This window comes from Chrysochloris asiatica, unplaced genomic scaffold (genome assembly GCF_000296735.1).
Source record: "Chrysochloris asiatica unplaced genomic scaffold, ChrAsi1.0 scaffold00100, whole genome shotgun sequence".
Taxonomy (NCBI): domain Eukaryota; kingdom Metazoa; phylum Chordata; class Mammalia; order Afrosoricida; family Chrysochloridae; genus Chrysochloris; species Chrysochloris asiatica.
The window spans coordinates 3275030-3294040 of NW_006408618.1; the positions used below are offsets into that span (position 1 = coordinate 3275030).

At 39.7% G+C, this 19011-nt stretch overlaps 1 protein-coding gene across 1 annotated transcript in view; it reads left to right on the top strand.

The window, feature by feature from the left end:
- Window positions 1-19011, top strand: part of KLHL20 (kelch-like family member 20) — a 140602-nt gene that overhangs the window by 63784 nt on the left and 57807 nt on the right. The window contains exons 4-5 of the mRNA XM_006867054.1: window positions 13009-13167; window positions 15576-15670. Of these exons, the coding sequence (XP_006867116.1) occupies window positions 13009-13167; window positions 15576-15670 (254 nt within the window). The remainder of the gene's footprint in view (window positions 1-13008; window positions 13168-15575; window positions 15671-19011) is intronic.

Here is a 19011-nt window from a genome sequence, read left to right on the forward strand (position 1 = left end):
AACTATTAGAAGCAAGAAAATTAACATAATAACTCTAATATTAACTATTAGAAGCAAGAAAAAAACAAGTTACATTTTCAACACTTCCTTTAGAGTTACCATAAGCTAAATATACAAATTTATCATATTACAATTTTGCTTTCCACGTAACTGTAGAACTTGGTTCATCTAAGCTTTCTGCTGCTGTGTAACAGGGATCATCTTTTCTTTAGTTTTCAAGTACATGTTCCTAATTCTACAAATTTGTTTGAACTGCAAAGTCAGTGGTTCAAACTCACCAGCTGCTCCTTGGAAACCCTATACAGGGTTGCTATGGGTCAGAATCGACTCAACGGTACTTCACAACAACAATTTCCATCTAAATACTCACCAGTAGTACCTTTAACATCCATGTTTCTATCAAATCTGTTTATGACAATTTAGCTATTTTTTAAAATCTTTTGTTAGTGCCATCAAGTCAGTTCCAACTCATAGAGACCCAGTATAGGTTTTCCGGGGAGCAGCTGGTGAGATTGAACCAACAACCTTGTGGTTCAAACTGACCTTGCAGTCCTGTGCTTATCCTACAATGCCACACCAGAAGTCCAGAATCATTTGGTCTGGCCCTGCCAAGACAATTGCAGTTCCAGCCATTACATTGTTGTTGTTAAGTGCTGTCGAGTCGGTTCCGAACCATAGCAACCCTGTATTGGGTTTCTGAGGAGCCACTGGTGAGCTTAAACCACCGACCTTGTGGTTCTAACTGACTTTGCAGTCCAGCGCACTAACTAACAGCACCATACCAGGAGTCCCATCACATTGGTGGTGGTGGTGATGTACCATGGTGTTGGTTCCAACTCATAGCAACACTGCATAGGGTTTCTGAGGCTGTAAATCTTTTTAGGAACAGAAAGCCTCATCTGTCTCTTGTGGGATGGCTGGCAGTTTCAAACTGCTGACCTTGAGCTTAGCAGCCCAACTCATAACCACTACACTACCAGGACTCCATCACATTGTTTTTGTTGTTAAGTGCCTTCAAGTCGGTTCTGACCCATAGCGACCCTATATAGGGTTTCCTAGGAGCAGCTGGTGAGCTTGAACTGCCTACCTTCACATTGTTGTTGTTGTTAATGCCATCCAGTCGATTCTGACCCATGGCGACTTTGTATAAGGTTTCCAAGAAGCAGCCGGTGAACTTGAACCACCGGCCTTGTAGTTCAAATGACTTTGCATTAGACCACAGCGCCGGTGAGTTAATGAAATATTTGGCCAAATATAGCAGGCTAATTTTTAAGTTGATAATTTTGTATGGCCCACAAATGATGCTATAAATTTTGGCAGAAGAAAGGTTCCCCACCCATACTTTAAAACAGCGTAGGTTTTCTTGTACCATGTTCCTCACTTCCTTCTGAGATCTTTTTAATGAATATAACTTTAACTATAATTATACCTACTCACTTATCAGCTAGCTGGTAATCCAACATTTCACATTTAACAACATTAGTTTTAAAAAAAATCTATGTGAGTATTTTGTGTATTTAAACATATATCAGACAGTAATTAGTGCCAAGGTCCTTGACAGGCCCCATATGCACATAGGAAGCTCATATTACTTAATATGTCAGAATCCAGATAGGGAGAAGGGGGTATAGTCTCTCTGAGCTGCCAGGGTACTAGGAAGAAGTATGGGGGGTGGCGTGTAGCTAGAGTTCAGCTGGCAGGGACAGGAGGACACTGCCCAGCAGGTCCTGGGTGCCTCCAAGGGACAGAGGCTGGGGCAACAGCAATCAGTGTCCTAATGGTAACCCACCCTTGGAGCTGGGAAGAAAGCAGGACCTTGGGTCTGGTCAAAAGGCAGCAGGGACAGGACAAACAGTGGTCAGAAGGAGTCATAAAATGTGGTACTTGGGTGTCTGGAGCCTCTGGGACCCCATGTTAGCTAACTGGCAAGTTTGCAGCCCCTTTCACTCCTTGATGCCTCTTCCTAGGCAAGCACAGGTGAAGGTAGAGCCGGCTGCCTGCCAAGGTCAGTGGCCAAAGGCCAGTGACAACTGCAGTTTAAGATCAAAGGAAGAGGCCATCTCTGGATTGTCAGTTCTCATGGGGACAAAAGGGGCAGAGCCGCCCAGCTAGAGCTGGGGTTGCATGGGCAAGGGGAACCCAGCAAGTGGCATGCACTGCCCATGTAACACCCAGGCACTCCCACCCATAAACAGGGAACACTCTGCTCCTGAAAAAGCTTCTAAGGGCATTTTGATGTTCTTGAAGAAATGAATTGAAGCTACCTATCCTGAAAATAAGGTGAGGGTGGGAGAGGGAGGGAGTATTGGGACTGGGGAGAAGGGCAGTGCTAGGCTCACCCTGACTGTACAGTGTTAGGGGCCAAACTCTCTTGAGGCAGTGTGGGGAAGGGGGAACTCTGGTGAGGTAAGTGACAGATGACCTGAGCAGGAACCTTGCAGGGCGTTCATAGTACATCTGATGGGTGAGATGATGTGGTCATCCTCCATTTTTGCATAATGCTGATTTTTGTATAATGACCTGATTGTTGGAACCTAACTTTGGGCAAGTAAAGAGGCCCTCTGTGCAGTAGGAAAGAAGTCAGTTCCTCTGCATCTAGAGGGACAAAGTAAGTACCATTCCACTCTGGTTACTTAATTATTTTAGATGATTCCGCTTCCCAGTGTCAAGTCCTGAGGTGTTCAGAGGACCATGCTGTTTTGTTCCAGTAACAATCTTGGTGGATATGATTCTGGAGCCCGTAATGTTACTTGTATTGTTGGAGGGCCACTCAGGCTTCCTAGTCTGGCAAACAGTGTAAGGCTCCAGTAGAAGCTGAATTTATCAACTTCAAAGCTTCAGGCAGCACTTTAGTCCACCCCACCAAGGCAACTCTGCCTGTAAGGATTTTTATTTGTTTTAGGACATAATTATTTCCACCAGCCCTGTGGCCTGGGCGTTGTAATAGTTGTTGTTGTTGCTGTTATTAGATGCCATCGAGTTGGTTATGACTCATAATGACCCTCTTCAGGACAGAAGTAAACATTGCCTGGTCCTTTGCCATCTTCACAATTATTGTTACCCTTGAGCACATTGTAGTTGTTGTTGTTTGTTGTTATGTGCCGTGGAGTAGGTTCCGACTCATAGCGACCCTCTACAGGGTTTCTGAGGCTGTAAATCTTTACGGGAGCAGAATGCCTCATCTTTCTCCCACAGAACAGCTGTAGTTTCGAACTGCTGACACTAAGGTTAGCAGCCCGATTCAAAAGTGCTACGCTACCAGAGCTTCTTTGTAGAGCAGGTGGTAATTCTGTTGTACCTCATTGGCCACCCGTTTCCACATATCATGACCTATAAAATGCATACCTTGGCTACTATCAGCCCTTTGGGGTATCCCATGACACTTACTTTTAGTAATCCTTTAGCAGCCTGGTTTACTCATTTACACAAGTACACCTGGGTAATTCAGTAACTGCCCCAACACGTGAAAGCATATTTTGCTCTTTCACTGGTTGATTGTTGTTGTTAAGCGATGTAAAGTCAATTTCAACTCATAGCAACTCTGTATAGGATTTCTAAGGCTGTAAGTCTTTGTAGGAGCAGAAAGTTTTATCTTTGTCCCACAGATCAACTGGGGGACGAGAACTGCCACTGCACTCCCTTTTGAAATTGTGAGTGCCCTTAAATATAACATAGGACTCAGGACTCAGTGAATTATATATATATAAATTAAATAATTTCAGACAATGTCCTTGATACCCGCATCCCCTCCTACATGTTATTGTTGTTGTTGTTAAGTGTTGCATCCAACAAGTGGCTATACTCCATGACCTGCACATAGAGATTAAACCCAAGTAGGGGTGATGGAAGATTAGAAAAAAAGGAAGACACAAGACACAAAATGAAAATAGTAAAATTAGGACCAGGACATGCTAAAGCAAATGGAAGAAATGAGGTACAAATGGGGAACAGAAAATTTCAAAAGTCAATTCGAGAAGATAAAGCCAAATATTACAACAAAATGTGCAAAGATCTGGAATCAGAAAACCAAAAGGGAAGAACACTTTCAGCATTTCTCAAGCTGGGGGAACTGAAGAAAAAAGTCAAGCCTTGACTTTCGTTATTGAAGGATTCTCTGGGGAAATTATTGATTGATGCAGAAAGCATCAAAAGAAGATGGAAGGAATACACAGAGTCACTGTACCAAAAGGAAATGGTTGATGTTCAGCCATTTCAAGAGCATATGATCAAGAGCCAGTGATACTGAAGGAAGAAGTCCATGGTGCATTGAAGGAATTGGCAAAGAATAAGGCTCTTTTTTTTCAATTGATGGAATACAAATTGAAAGCTTTCAAGAAAGTGAGGAGGCACAGGAGGCACTCACTCATCTCTGCCAAGAAATTTGGAAGACAACTATCTTGCTGACTCGTTGGAAGAGATCCATATTTGTGCCCATTCCAAAGAGAATGGAAATCATCTGACAATATCTTTGATAGCCCATGCGAGTAAAGTTTTATTAAAGGTATACAGAAACGTTTGGCTGCAAGCATACATTCACAGAGAACTTCCAGAGGTTCATGCTGGATTCAGAATAGGACGTGAAATGAGGGATATCATTGCTGATGTCCGATGGATCTTGGCTAAAAGCAGAGAATATCAGAAAGATGTTTACCTGTGCTTTATTGGCTATGCAAAGGCTTTTGATTGTGTAGATCATGACAAGCTGTGGACAACATTGTGAAGTATGAGTATTCCTGAACACTTACTTGAGCTCATGAAGAATCTGTGCATGGACCAAGAGACAGAACATGAGAACACTGAATCGTTTAAAATTAAGAAAGGTGTGTGCGACAAGATTGTATTCTTTCACTACACTTATTCAACCTGTATGCTAAGCAAATAATCTGAGAAACTGGATTATATGAAGAAAAATGTGGCGTCAGGATTGGAGGAAGACTCATTAACAGCCTGCAATATGCAGATTATACAACCTTGCTTGCTGAAAGTGAAGAGAACTTAAAAAATTTACTGGTGAAGATCAAAGATCACAGCCTTCAGGATGGATTGCATCTCAATGTAAAGAAAACAAAATTTCTCACAACTGGACCAATAAACAACATTCTTATCAATGGAGAAAAGATTGAAGTTGTCAAGGCCTTCATTCTTCTTGGATCAACCATCAACACTCAGGGAAGCAACTGTCAAGAAATCAAAGGAAGATTTGCATTAGCAGATTAACTTTATGCAAATCTGCTGCACAAGACCTTTTTAAAATGTCGAAGAGCAAAGATGTCAACTTGAGGACTAAGGTGTGCCTGACCCAAGCCATGGTGTTTTCAGTAACCTCATATGCATGCGGAAGACTGTAGAAGAATTGATGCTTTTGAGTTATGGTGTTAGAGGAGAATATTGAAAGTGCCATGGGCTGCCAAAAGAACCAACAGATCTTGTGTTGTTGGAAGAAGTGCAGCCAGAGTGTTCCCTGGAGTCCAAGATGGCCAAACTTTGTGTCTCATACTTCGGACATATTGTCAGGAGGGACCAGTCGTTGGAGAAGGATATCATATTTGGTAGGGTGGAGGGTCAGAGGGTCAGAGAAAAAGAGGAACACGCCTAGTGAGATGCATTGGCAAAGTGGCAGCATCAGTGGGCTCAAGCGTGGCAACAATTGTGAGGTTGGTCCAGGACCAGGCAGTGTTTCGTTTTGTTGTACATAGGGTCACTATGAGTAGGTACAGACTCTATGGCACCTAACGACAACAGAGTAGTCAAATGGGCCCTGATGGTGCTTTGAGCTAAGCATTGGTTTTTTAACTGCAAATTTGATGTTTCAAAACCTACCAGTTTCTCCTCAGAAGAGAGAGGAGGGTGTCTCCTTTTGTGAAGATTTACTGTCTTGGAAATCCTAAGGAGAAGTTCTGTTCTGTCTTACGTTGTTGTTGTTAGATGCCAATTCAGTTATGTTTTACCCTTGTAATATATTATCTATTTCTGCAGTCTTACTTAGTACTAACCTTCTGGCTTTCTAATTGCTGTTTTTATGTTTTACAATTTTTGTGTTTTTTTTGTCAGTTTTTTCTTGTATTTTCATTAATTTTTCCTTGCTTTTGTCGAACTTTTCTCTGAATTTGCTTTAAATTCTTTATCAAGTCATTCTGACTTCACTTCTGGTATTATATTTTCTAAGTCTGTATTTTAGACCCATCATTCATCTGTCATACTGTGATGGCTTGCTTGTTGCTATGATGATGGAAATTATGCTCTGGTATTTCAAATATCATAGGATCACCCATGGTGTGCAGGTTTTAGCTAAGCATGCAGACTAAAACAGACTAGAGAGAGGCAGATTATTTCTAAAGGTATCACCAGAATACTGAATATTGAAACATTTTGAATAGCACCAGAATATTGTCAGATATTGTGGCAGAAGATGAGCCCCTCAGTTTGGAAGGCACTCAGAATATGTCTGGGGAAGAGCTATCCCCTCAACATTGAGATGACCATAATGGTGTGAATGGAGTAAACTTTAAAAGATTTCCTTTGCTCATGGGGCTTAACTCAAAATGAGGAGCAGAAGATGTAAATAGTCATTAATAATTGGAACATGGAATGTATGAAGTAAGAATGTAGGAAAATTGGAAATTGTGAAAAATCAAATGGAGTGCATAAAGACCCCTGTCCTAGGAATTAGCTGAAATGGACTGGTGCTGGCCATTCTGAATCTGACTATCATATGATTTACTCTGCCAGGAATGACAGATTAAAGTGGAATGGTGTGCATTCATCATCAAAAAGAGCATTACAAGATCTATCTTGAAGTATAATGCTGTCTATGATAGGATATCCATACACCTAAAAGGAAGACCAGTTAATACCACTATTATTCAAATTTACACTCCCCAACCACTAAAGCTTGTTGTTGTTAAGTGCCATTGAGTCGATTCTGACCCATAGCAACCCTGTATAGGGTTTCCATGGAGTAGCTGGTGAGCTTGAACTGCCGAACTTGCAATTCAAACAGCCTTACAGTCTGGCACATTAATCCACAGTGCCACACCAGGACTCGTGTAGTGATGAAATTGAATTCTACCAACTTTTTCAGTCTGAAATTGATCAAACATCCAATCAAGATGTATTGATAATTACTGGTGATTGAAATGCAAAGGTTAGAAACAAAGAGGAGGAACCAGTAATTCAAAACTATGACCTGCATGAGAGAAATTATGCTGGAGATCACATGATAGGACTTTGCAAGACCAGTGACTTACTCATTGCAAAAACATGTCATCAGCAACATAAACATGTCATCACTGACTATACACATGGATCTCACCAGATAGAATACACAGGAATCAAATTGATGATATCTGTGGAAAAAGACTCTGGAAAACCTTCATATCATCAGTCAAAACAAGACCAGGGGCCAACTGTAAAACAGACCATCAATTTCTCTTATGCAAGTTCAGGCTGAACCTAAAGAAAATGAAGACACGTCCTTAAGAGCTAAACTAGGTCCTTTACCTTAATTTAGAGATCATCTCAAGAACAGTTTGGGTGTACTAGACATAAACACTAGTGACTTAAGACTAGAGCAGCTATGGGATGGCATGAAAAACACCATACAGGAAGAAAGTAAAGGGTCATTAAGAAGACAAGAAAGAAGGAAAAGACCAAAATGGATGTCAAAAGAGGCTCTGAAACTTGCTGTCCAGTGTAGAGATGCTAAAACAAATGGAAGAAATGAGTAGAGTTAAAAGAGCTGAACAGAAAATTTTGCAGGTAGCTCATGAAGACAAAGTCAAGAAATGTACAGAGACTTGGAGTTTGAAAATCAAAAGGGAAGAACACTCTAACATTTCTCAGACTGAGGGAACTGAAGAAAAAATTCAAGCCTCGATTTGCAAGATTGAAGAATTCTATGGGCAAAATATTCAGTGTTACAGAAAACATAAAAAGAAGATGGAAGCAATACAGAGTCACTGTACCAAAAAGAAGTGATTAATGTTCAACCATTACAAGAGGTAGCATATGATCAAGAGCCAGTGATACTGAAGCAAGAAGTCCAAGGTATGCTGAAGGCATCAGCAAAGAACCAGGCTCTGGGAACTGATGGAATACAAACTGCAATCTTTCAATAAAATGGCTGCAATGGTACATTGACTTGGAACTGCCAGAGATACAGGACAGATTTGATGAGGATGTGGCATAAGGGATACCATTGCTGACATCAGGTGGATCTTGGCTGAAGTCAGAGAATACCAGAAAGATGTTTACCTGTGCTTTATTGACTATGCAAAGGCTTTCAAGTGTGTGAATCATAACAAACTATGAATAACATTGTGGAGAATGAGTATTCCAGAACACTTCATTGTGCTCATGAGGAGCCTGTGTATTGATCAAAAAGCAGTCATTCGAATAGAACAAAGGGTTGTTGTTGTTAAGTGCCGTTGAGTCGATTCTGACCCATAGCCACCTTGTATAGGGTTTTTGAAGAGCAGCTGGTGAGCTTGAACCACCAACCTTGCAGTTCATACTGCTTTGCAGTCTGGCACATTAACCCACAGTGCCACTGTGTATTAATCAAGAGGCAGTCATTCGAACAGAACAAAGGGACACTGAATGGTTTAAAATCAGAAAAGATGTGTCACCATACTTTTTCAGCCTGTATGCTGAGCAAATAACCCGAGAAAATGAAAAAGAACATGACATCAAGATTGGAAGAAGGCTCCTTAACAACCTGTAATATGCACATGATACAACCTTGCTTGCTGAAAGCAGCAAGGACTTAAAATACTTATTAATAAAAATCAAACACCACAGCCTTCAGTATGGGTTGCAGGTCAATGTAAAACAAACAGAAATCCTCATCACTATATCAGTAAATAACATCGTGAAAAATGGAGAAAAAATTGAAATAGTCAACAGCCTCATTTTGCTTGGACCCACTATCAACACTCTGGGTGCAGCAGTTAGGAAATCAAAGTACATATTGCTTTAGGCAAATGTGCTGCACACATTTAATTTGTAATTGTGTGTTAGTATTTTCTCAGCGCTCACCACCTGTCTCCTGGTGGATGTGATAGACTGCAAGGAATATGAACTTAATTCTCAGTGTGCTATTTGTGTAGCTTTTTTTTTTTTTTTTTTTGTAGTTCAGTGCGGGTTCATGAGCCTCTGTTCATCCCGGCCCTGTGCCCCTAAGTCACTGTATTGGCAGCAAAACTCAAGATGGCCACACCACTCCATGCCAGCTGATAGCCCTCCTGTTTTTCTTCTCTCGTGCTGCTCCTGTTCAGTTTCCTCTTCCAGACTGCCCTCAGTCCACCTCTCTGTCCTGTCTACTGAAGCTTAGTGTTCCTGAACCACCATGTGTGTCAACTTCACGTGTTCTCCCATGTCTGTGTTGCAGAGGTTCTGCTCAGTGTGTCAGCCTACTACACTATCATGCCTTAGCTCTAAGAAAGTTTTTAGTCACTTTCAGTTCTGACCATGCCTTCAAAGTGAACCTGATTGAACCATAATTGAAATCCTTGTGAGGAAAGCTTTCCCTTGATCATGGACTAGAATGGCTGTGTGCACGTGTAAAATAATAAATTAAGTCACCATTTGGAGCTTTGTTTAATTGTTTTCAGCTTCATTCATTCTTAAAACAGTATCTGCATCCATCTGAAAAAACTAAAAGTAAGCTGATTACCACAGTAGTGTAGGGCTTAAAGTTCAGATCTCCTCAATTCTTTTTTAAGAAAAGATGCTTTAAGAATTATTTCCATAACTTGGTTATTTGGTGCAAGGTTAAAGATTTGTCTTAATGGTATATCCTTACCATACTTTATAACATGAAGTCCTGTTGTGGTGCTGTAGGATGAGCACTCTACTGTGAGGTCGGTTTGAACTCCCAAGGGCAGCTTAAATTCAACAGGGAACTGACTCGAAGGCACTTCACAACAACAACAAACATGCCCATGTAAATAATGCACACACATAGAATGCTCACAGAGTGCATTAAGAAACTCACACATTGAGGGGATTGCAAGGTTTGCATCATATGATATGTGTGTTATTTGCATAAAAATAATTATTGGTGAGGAAAGAAATGTCACTTTAAACAGACTTTATAGAAGAGTACTATTTTTACTTTCTGCCCTTAATTAGTGTCAAATGTTTTCTCACATGATTTTTCATGTGTTTTTTTACCACTTTATGTTTCCAGTAAGTAAATGCCCTAGAGGTTTATGTATAAACAGTGAAACTTTATAATCACACATATTTATATAACATTTGGCTTATAATCACTAAATTGGAAAAATTTACCCTGGGAAAATGTTAAAGCACCTAGCATTTTTACTTAATAAAGATATAGACACATGATACCATAATATGTATGCTTAGCGGAGAAATTGAAGTGAAAGGAGAAAAAGAAAGAGGAAAGTAAGATGCAGTCATGACTAAAGCTTGCACATTTGATTCTGAACTTTATCGCCCCCAACATGGGGTTGCCAGATAAAATACAGTGCCCAGTTAAATCTGAATTGCAGCTATAACAATGAATAAATTTTTTGTATAAATATATGTCCCAAATATTGTCCTACATATATATTTGCTGAATCTGATAATCCAGTCACAGAGAACTAATTGTAATCTTTCTAATTACCAAATTAGCTGGCTAAGCAACCTCAGTTTAAATTTAAAGATTTCTATGGTGTAGTGAATTACCTAGTATCTCTTCTCGCCACACTCTCTTATGGTGGTGGTTATGTGCCGTGGAGTCAGTTGCAACTTTATTGTGACCCCGTGTAGGGTTTCCAAGGCTATAAATCTTTATGGGAGCAGAAAGCCTCATCTTTCTCCCATGGAACAGCTGGTAGTTTCGTACTGCTGATCTTGAAGTTAATCATTGCGCTACCAGACTCATAACTATTGCGCTACCAGAGCTCCTTAGCCATACTCTGTTAACTCCCACCAAACAAGACTTCTGCCCTGCTGGGTCTGGGTAAGAGAAGATGGGAGAGAATACTGATAGGATGACATGATTCAGTTGTGGATGTTAGCAGAGTTTATTGTAATTGTAAAAATTTGAAACTCTAGCATGGGTATAAAATGAACCATCTTAGAAGCAGCAAGGTTCTGCTTCAGAACCATCAAAGAAGAACCAGGAGTGGAGTACATACTTTGGAACCCAAGATTCATGCGTATTAAACTTCAACACAGGGACAAAAAGCCATGTTACCAAAGGAGTGGCAGAGGAGCATCAGCAGCAGAACCAAGAACCAGAGCACGAAACAGAGCAGTGGGCTTTCCGGCCCATGGAGCAATTAAAGCTGCGTGAGTTAGGGCAGGAGGCTTCATTATAGAATGGGGTGCTTCTAGGCACTTACATGAAGGAGCTAGGTTTACTGGCCCACAGAGCTAGAGCCAAGCATCCTTAGGTTGAGGCTTACGGTGGAGTGGTGTGTCCAGTGTATATTTATCAGCAGCTGACCAACAACTGTGTCATGAGCAGTTTCTCATCCCATATTGTAACCCGTTAACTTCCCTAATCAACTCCATAACTCTGAGTATGGTGTCTGACTTCTGTGTGACCATTGCAACGAATGATTGAACCCAACTGAAGATTGCAGAGGGTTGTAAGAGGTAATAATGATTTGGTGCATGTTTTTTCTGTATTACCTATTTAAAGACAACTCTATAAAAACAAGTGCTCATTAGTATTTTCTACTTTAAATACTAAAGGGCTTTAGAAAGTTCATGGAAAAATTCTATTATATTTTCATTCCATTTGTCCAAGAACTTTTTGAAACTCCTACGTATAACTGGCCTCATGGCCCTTAACTTTTATTTTGAGATTTGCATTTATTTTTCATTATGTACTTAGAAAAAAAATTCTTAATCAAATATTCAGATTACTGGTATGACTTATCTCATATTCTGCTAAATGATGTTTGACAAGCATGAAAATAACCCTCTCCCAATTTATCATCTGCATTAGAGGTGGTTGTTGTGTTGTTGTTAGGTGCCATCGAGTCAGTACCGACCCATAGTAACGTTATGCACAGCAGAACGAAACACTGCCCGATTCTGGGCCAACCTCACTACTGTTGCCATGCTTGAGTCCATCAATGCTGCCACTTGGCCAGTCCATCTCATTGGGGGTCTTCCTCTTTTTCTCTGACCCTCCACCTTACCAAACATGATATCTTTCTCCAATGACTGGTTCCTCCTGACACTATGTCTGAAGTATGAGAGACAGAGTTAGGCCATCTTGGCCTCCAAGGAGCTCTCTGGCTGCATTAGAGGTGGTAGCACAGTAGAAATTTGAGTCTTTAACTATGTCCTACTTGCACCGGTGCACATCACAGTCTTCTAAGGTATAGAACAAACTATATGGAAGGTGGCAGTGATTGCTGCCCTCCTTCATTGTACACTGTCCCTTTCACCCTACATATTGAAGAACACACTTGTGAGATCATAGCATTTGTGTCTGAACTACACAACAAGGAAATACTCTTCTTGCCTTTCATCTCTATTTCTGACAGTTCCCTTGCCTTTGATGAAGATAAATAATTGGTGGTATGTTTGTATTTTTTCACTGACACATATATCCGTGTACTTTGGTCCTCAGGTGTTTCCATAGGTCCATTTCTCCTGGTATTTCTGCTATAGCACCTAATCTTTTTCTGGAAGCTTTTCTGGATGTGTACATATGTCTCTTATATTTCTGGAGTTATAATTTGTATAGTTAGTTTGGTTTATTAAGAATATAAAATTTTATTCCAATTATCCTTTATTTTAGAAAAAAATTTAAAAATGCAACTCTCAATCATACTTGAATCGTAAATGATTGTTTTCTTAAATTTTAATTGTGTCCTCTATATACTCTTCTTTGTTCTCATTGTAATTTTGTTTTCTTCTAGTATTGTTTTGAACCTCAGCTCCATTGTGAAATAGTTTTACCTCATAATCCTAAAGAACAGTGTTGAGAATAAATTAAATGTGACCACAGGTTGTTGTGTTTTTCCTCTTATCTGACAGGTGATGGAAAGTGAAGAGTTCATGCTCCTTCCAGCCAATCAACTCATTGATATAATATCTAGTGATGAGCTGAATGTTCGCAGTGAAGAGCAGGTGTTTAATGCAGTAATGGCCTGGGTCAAATACAGTATTCAAGAAAGACGTCCTCAACTACCCCAGGTAACGATGGGAATGTTTCTTTGAGAAATGCCTTTGTATTTAGGAAATCGTACCTATTTGATTTGCAATTCTGAAATCAATATTGCTCTCCCTTTATATTAAACTAAGGAAGTCCATTTTTTTCCTCAATAATCAAGTAAGTAAGTATTTAGAAGCAGTCTATCATTGTGAACTTTTTTGCTTCTTTGCTTTCTCTCTTGTTTTGCACGAGCTCTATCTAGGTTTGGTCTATGTTGTTGTTAAGTGCCATTGAGTCAGTTTCAACTCAGCAACCATGTACAGGTTTTGTTGTTATTGTTAAGTGTTGTCGACTCCATTCTGACTCATAGTGGCCCGGTGTAATGTTTCCAAGGAGCGCCTGGTGGGTTTGAACTGCAGAACTTGTGGTTCTCAGTCCAGTGTTGATCCTACAGCGTATGAGACTGTAAATATTTACGGGAGCAAAAAGTTTCATTGTTCTTCTGCAGAGCAGCTGGTGGGCTCGAACCACTAACCTGTGGTTAGCAGTCCAGTGCTTATCTTACAGATCCACTGTACTCCATCCGTTTGGTCTGTGTTGTTGTTGTTAAGTGCCATCGAGTCTATAGCACAAGTCAAAACCTAAATGTGATAAAATTCTTCCCTTTCCCATAGCTTGGAAATCCCAACACACTTAGAAGAATAAAAAGATGGTGTGAGGCATAAATGGACACTGAGTGAAATGCTTCAGACCCACTCTTATTAGGCCTTTGTTGGTGTTAAGTGCCGTCGAGTCAATTCCAACTCATATTGACCCTGTGTAGGGTTTCTGAGGAGTGAGTGGTGAACTTGAACCGTCGACCTTGCAGTTCAAACTGACATCGCAGTCCAGCATATTAGCCCGCAACACCACACCAGGACTCCAATTATGCCTTTAATCTCTACCAATTTAATAGGATATTCCTTTGAATGTTAATTTTGATCCAGTCATATAAGCTGCTTGTAGAGGAGGTTCTGGAAGAAAGAAGGGAGGAAACCATAAATACTAGAATAAATTCTGGACTGTGAGCCATAGGTCTTTAGTTCAAACCCACCACCTGCTCCTTGAAAACCCTATAGCCCTAGATTCTATGAGTTAGAACCTAGTTGACAGTACTTAACAACAACAACAAATCACTAATTAAGTAATGAAGGATAATTGAAAAATTGGAAGCACGCTAATACCACTTTGGTGGTAGTGATGGAAGTGTGCCGTGGAGTTGATTCCAATTTATAGCAACCTATGCTATGCTAGGCTGTAAATCTTTACGGGAACAGAGAGCCTCATCTTTCTCCCACGGATCGGCTGGTAGTTTCGAACAGCTCACCTTGAGGTTAGCAGCCTGACTAGTAACCACTACGCTACTAGAGCTCCTTAATACCATTTTAGCAATATGTTATATATCATTTTCAGTAAGATCTCAAAAAAATTGGCATGGGTCATTACAATGAGCTATGATGAAAAATGAAAATAAGTTTGTTCAAAGCTATGTTGTTGCGGCTGTTAAGAGCCATCAAATAGGTTCTGACTCCTAGCAATACTGAATAGAGTGGGCTTGAACCCATGATCTTGCAATTAACAGTCCAGTGTTTATCCTGCAGTGCCACACTTCTTGTTGTTAAGTGCCATCAAGTCTGTTCTGACCCATAGCAACCCTGTATAGTGTTTCCAAGGAGCGACTGTTGAGCTTGAACCACCGACCTTGTAGTTCAAACAGACTTTGCAGTTCAGCACATTAACCCACAGTGCTATATAAGGACTCCTTAAAGCAATAACGCTCAGCAAATAATTGACATTGACCCATTTTCATAAGCTTTAATTACTTACAGAGTAATTAAAATAGAGAAAAGGGTAAAATTCCATCTCAGACTATTGCCTCTCTACCCCTCTAACAATCCCACCATCCTCCCCGCTAATGTGAGTCCCTGAGTGAGTTGACAGGGAAATCTCTTCTACACCTGCATAGCCCCTCATCGCAGGTGAAAGAAACAAAGGGACAAAGGACCCTGGTGTTTCTGTATACCTACAACCAGAAGAGTCAACATGCATAGGAAAAGGGGATGGGGAGAAAGAGAGAGCTGTCTCTTGACATAGTCTGGATTCATGGTACATGATGGTATCAAAGGAAGAATATACTCTGCCCTCCTACCTCACCCCCTTCTTTCAGGGATCTTAACACTAGATATTGCTAGCATGTTATTATATAGTTAATAATTTTATATAGTTAATCATATACTGTGGCACTAGGGGAGGGAGAGTCTGTTGTCTCACGGGTGTAGTCTTTCAGTAAAAATTTCAGTGCAGGCAGTGGTGGGGTGGGGTGGGGGGGCTGCTAAAAACTGCTTTTGTTGCCTTGCAGTCATTCATACACTGGAAGCTCAGGCCTCTAAAAATATTTATTATCTCACAGGTGCTACAACATGTTCGTCTGCCTTTGCTTAGTCCCAAGTTCCTGGTGGGTACAGTAGGCTCTGATCCCCTCATCAAAAGTGATGAAGAATGCAGGTATGAATGGCCCTGGAAGGAGAAAACCAACACCTGTCCATTCCTGTTTTCTCCTGATTTCCTTGTTTGTATTAATTCCTAAATACTGGATTACTTAGTTTTGAAATCAGGGCAACATTTCAATATATAACAGGTTTTTTTTCTAGGCTAGGGTCAAGAAGAAGAGAAGAAGAGAGGACTGAACTTCCAGTATTCCATCCCATTAGTTTTTTATGTGGTGCTTATTGATGTAGAAGTGGCAATAAAGAGGTAGATTTCTAACATTTTAATGCAAGCTTGAATTTGAAGAGGCTAATTTAAAAAAAAATTTTCTTGAGATATAATAAATAATGCTGTTGACTTCGTCAGTGGGCACGTTTTCATTTTATCACATGCCTAGCTGGGGAATAAAAACAAACAAGACTTGCTTTTATAAGATTCTGGTCAGAGTTAAAAGATCTATCACATTAATAAAGAAGCTGTGCAAAGATTTCTACTCAAGCTTGGTGAAGCAGAATCTTCATGTTTTTCAAACAAGCCATACAAACAAACAAAAAACCAAAATTTTAATTGATTGATCTGTTTCTGTAACAAGTACAAAATGTAATAAATTACTTTTATCAGTGTGGTATATTTTAAAGATTGAAATTTAAATCTGAAACCGTCATGGTGTCTGTAGATAGTTTTAGTCCAACATACTCAAAATATTCCAAGTAAAAAAACAAGTCAGTACTCAGAATTCCTTAAACTGCACTGGATCTCCCTTAGTGACCAGAGAGGCTTGGAATCAACCCTGATCCTGGAATAGAGATGTCGATTCACTGGCATCTCCTCTACACTCTGAAACTTGTGCCTTCCACAGAATATATTAGATGGAGATTTTAGGTATTAATCTTTTAAATTAAAAAAAGACAGTCTTAAATCCTCCCTAACTATAGGAAGACTGTATAAATGATACATGCTGAAATCTGAAGCAGCAACATAGATAGGTCCTCCCCACTTAATAAATCTGATTGCAGTGCTTCTGATGCAGAAAGTAAAGGTGCTTACAAAGCCACTTTAAAAAGAAGCTCCTTCCTAATATCCTGGCCTGACAATTTACCAGCTGGGTGACCTTGAGTAGATTCATTATCTATTAAGTTGGAATATAATATTACATAAGTAGTCCTGGCAGTGTAGTGGATTATGAGTTAAAAGATGAGGCTTCTGCTCCCATAAATATTTATAGCCTTGGAAACCATATACAGGGTCACTATGAGTTAGAACTGACTCGACAGCACACAACCACCACTGCCACCATAATGGTATCTATTTCATAGGGCTTGATTAAATGAATTAATATATATCAGTCACTTAAAACATGGACTAGCTATGCCTATAGGTCTATAAGGGTTTGACAGAGGATATTTGTACATAGGCATTTACCTTTGCTGCAAACACCTATGAATGTGGTAGAGCACACAGGACAAACTGATGAAAACTTATACATTACCAAACATCTTGAAGCAATAAGTTACTGGGCTGGAGGGCTCAGGGCCATATTCTGAGGGGTCACCATGGTCAACTGGCACAGCCCACAAATACAATGTTTACATCCTACTTTGGCGAGTAGTAACTAGTATCCTGAAAGGTCATCAGCAGCCATCTAAGGTGCAACTATTGGTCTCTACATGTGCAGAATCAAAAGTGATAAAAATTGAAGATGCTTCAAATCAGCTAGTCCACTGGCCAGTGGAACACATGAACATCAATTTCCATGACTGAGACCAGAAGAAACTAGATGGTGCCTGGCTACCACTACCAACTGTTTGAAAGGTATCACACTAGAAGGTCCTGGATAGAGTGGAAGAAAATGTGGAACAAAACTCAAAATTAGAAAAAGGACCAAGCTGGTTAGAAAGATAATCGAGAAACCTGAAACTCTTACCCTCAGCTACCCTTCAGATCTGAAAAAGAACTCGCTCTCATTGCTTAGTTTTCTGCCAAGCTGTAAATAGGTGCAGAGTGGGGACAACAACACTAGTAAGGTATGCTTATCATAGAATGGTCAATCATTTAAGACCAAAAGGGCAACAGTTACCTAAGAACAAAGTTCATAAGCATTGGGAAGGAAGGTGGAATAGTAAAAGGAACCTAAGAACCGCAGGGAGGAAGCCCGATAACTCTTGTTACATGGAGAGGATTGCAATCATTGAGATGAAACAGAGTGTATGATTTGTTGAAAGTAAAACTGATGATCTGCTCTGTAAACCTTCACTCAATTCACAGAAAAAAACAAACACAGACTAGCATATAGCTGTTAAGTGTTGTTATTACTACTAAATTTGTGATGACTAGCTAGTTTTACATGTAAAGTACTTTTTTCTAGGAACCTGTGAATAAAATCAGGTATTAAAAGATCACAGCCTTTTTCTTTAAGTCTGGGAAAGCTCAAAAAAGCTTTTGGTCAGTGGTTTAGATTTTGGGAATTTTGTTTTCAGGGTAGGTCAATTTAGAAGCAGCTTTAGCAAAGCCTTTCCAAATTCCCTGGAAAGTACATTTGAGTCATGAATGGGACTGGCCTGACAGAAATTACTCTTTGCAACATAAAACAACTAGAGAAATAAAAATTGTAGACTAGTTTGAGAAGCAATTTCAGAGTTGACAGAGGAGTAACAAACTGGATATGCATTAATCAGGTACTAAATTATTCAATACTGAATGATTCATTACAAATTGAATTGGCATTAATCAGGTACTGAATCACCCAAAGGATTTAAATGAATTAAGTACTTTTGTAATTAGCTTATATTGTTGTTGTTGTTAAGTGCCAGTGAGTCAATTCCAACCCATAGCGGCCCTTGTATCGGGTTTCCAAGGACTGACTGATGAGCTTAAACTGCCAACCTTGCAATTCAAATGACTTTGCAGTCCAGCGCATTAACCCACAGCGCCACACCAGGACTCCAAAATAGCTTATGTAGTACTAGGATATTATAGTTAGCAAAAGTAATTATTAGTTTCTTCTCATGAAATACCTGAGACAGAAATTTTTTATTTATATTTCTTTATCCTTGGGGAACTCATTGAGAGTAAATGATTGATACCAGATAGCAAATTAATATAAAGTGACAGTATTATGTTTATTTTTAGCAATTAGATTTTTTTTTTTTTAATTAAATGTTTTTACTTTGCATTGAGTGAAAGTTTACAGGACACATCATCAGCTTCACATTCAACCATTCATATAGCTTGTCTCATTACATTGATTATTATCCCCACCATATATCATCAGTTTACAGTGTTTCTCTCTATCCTCTTTAGCTTTTTTTTTTTTTGGATTGGGGGGACTTGGCTTATTGGAATTTACAGTCTCGGCTTTT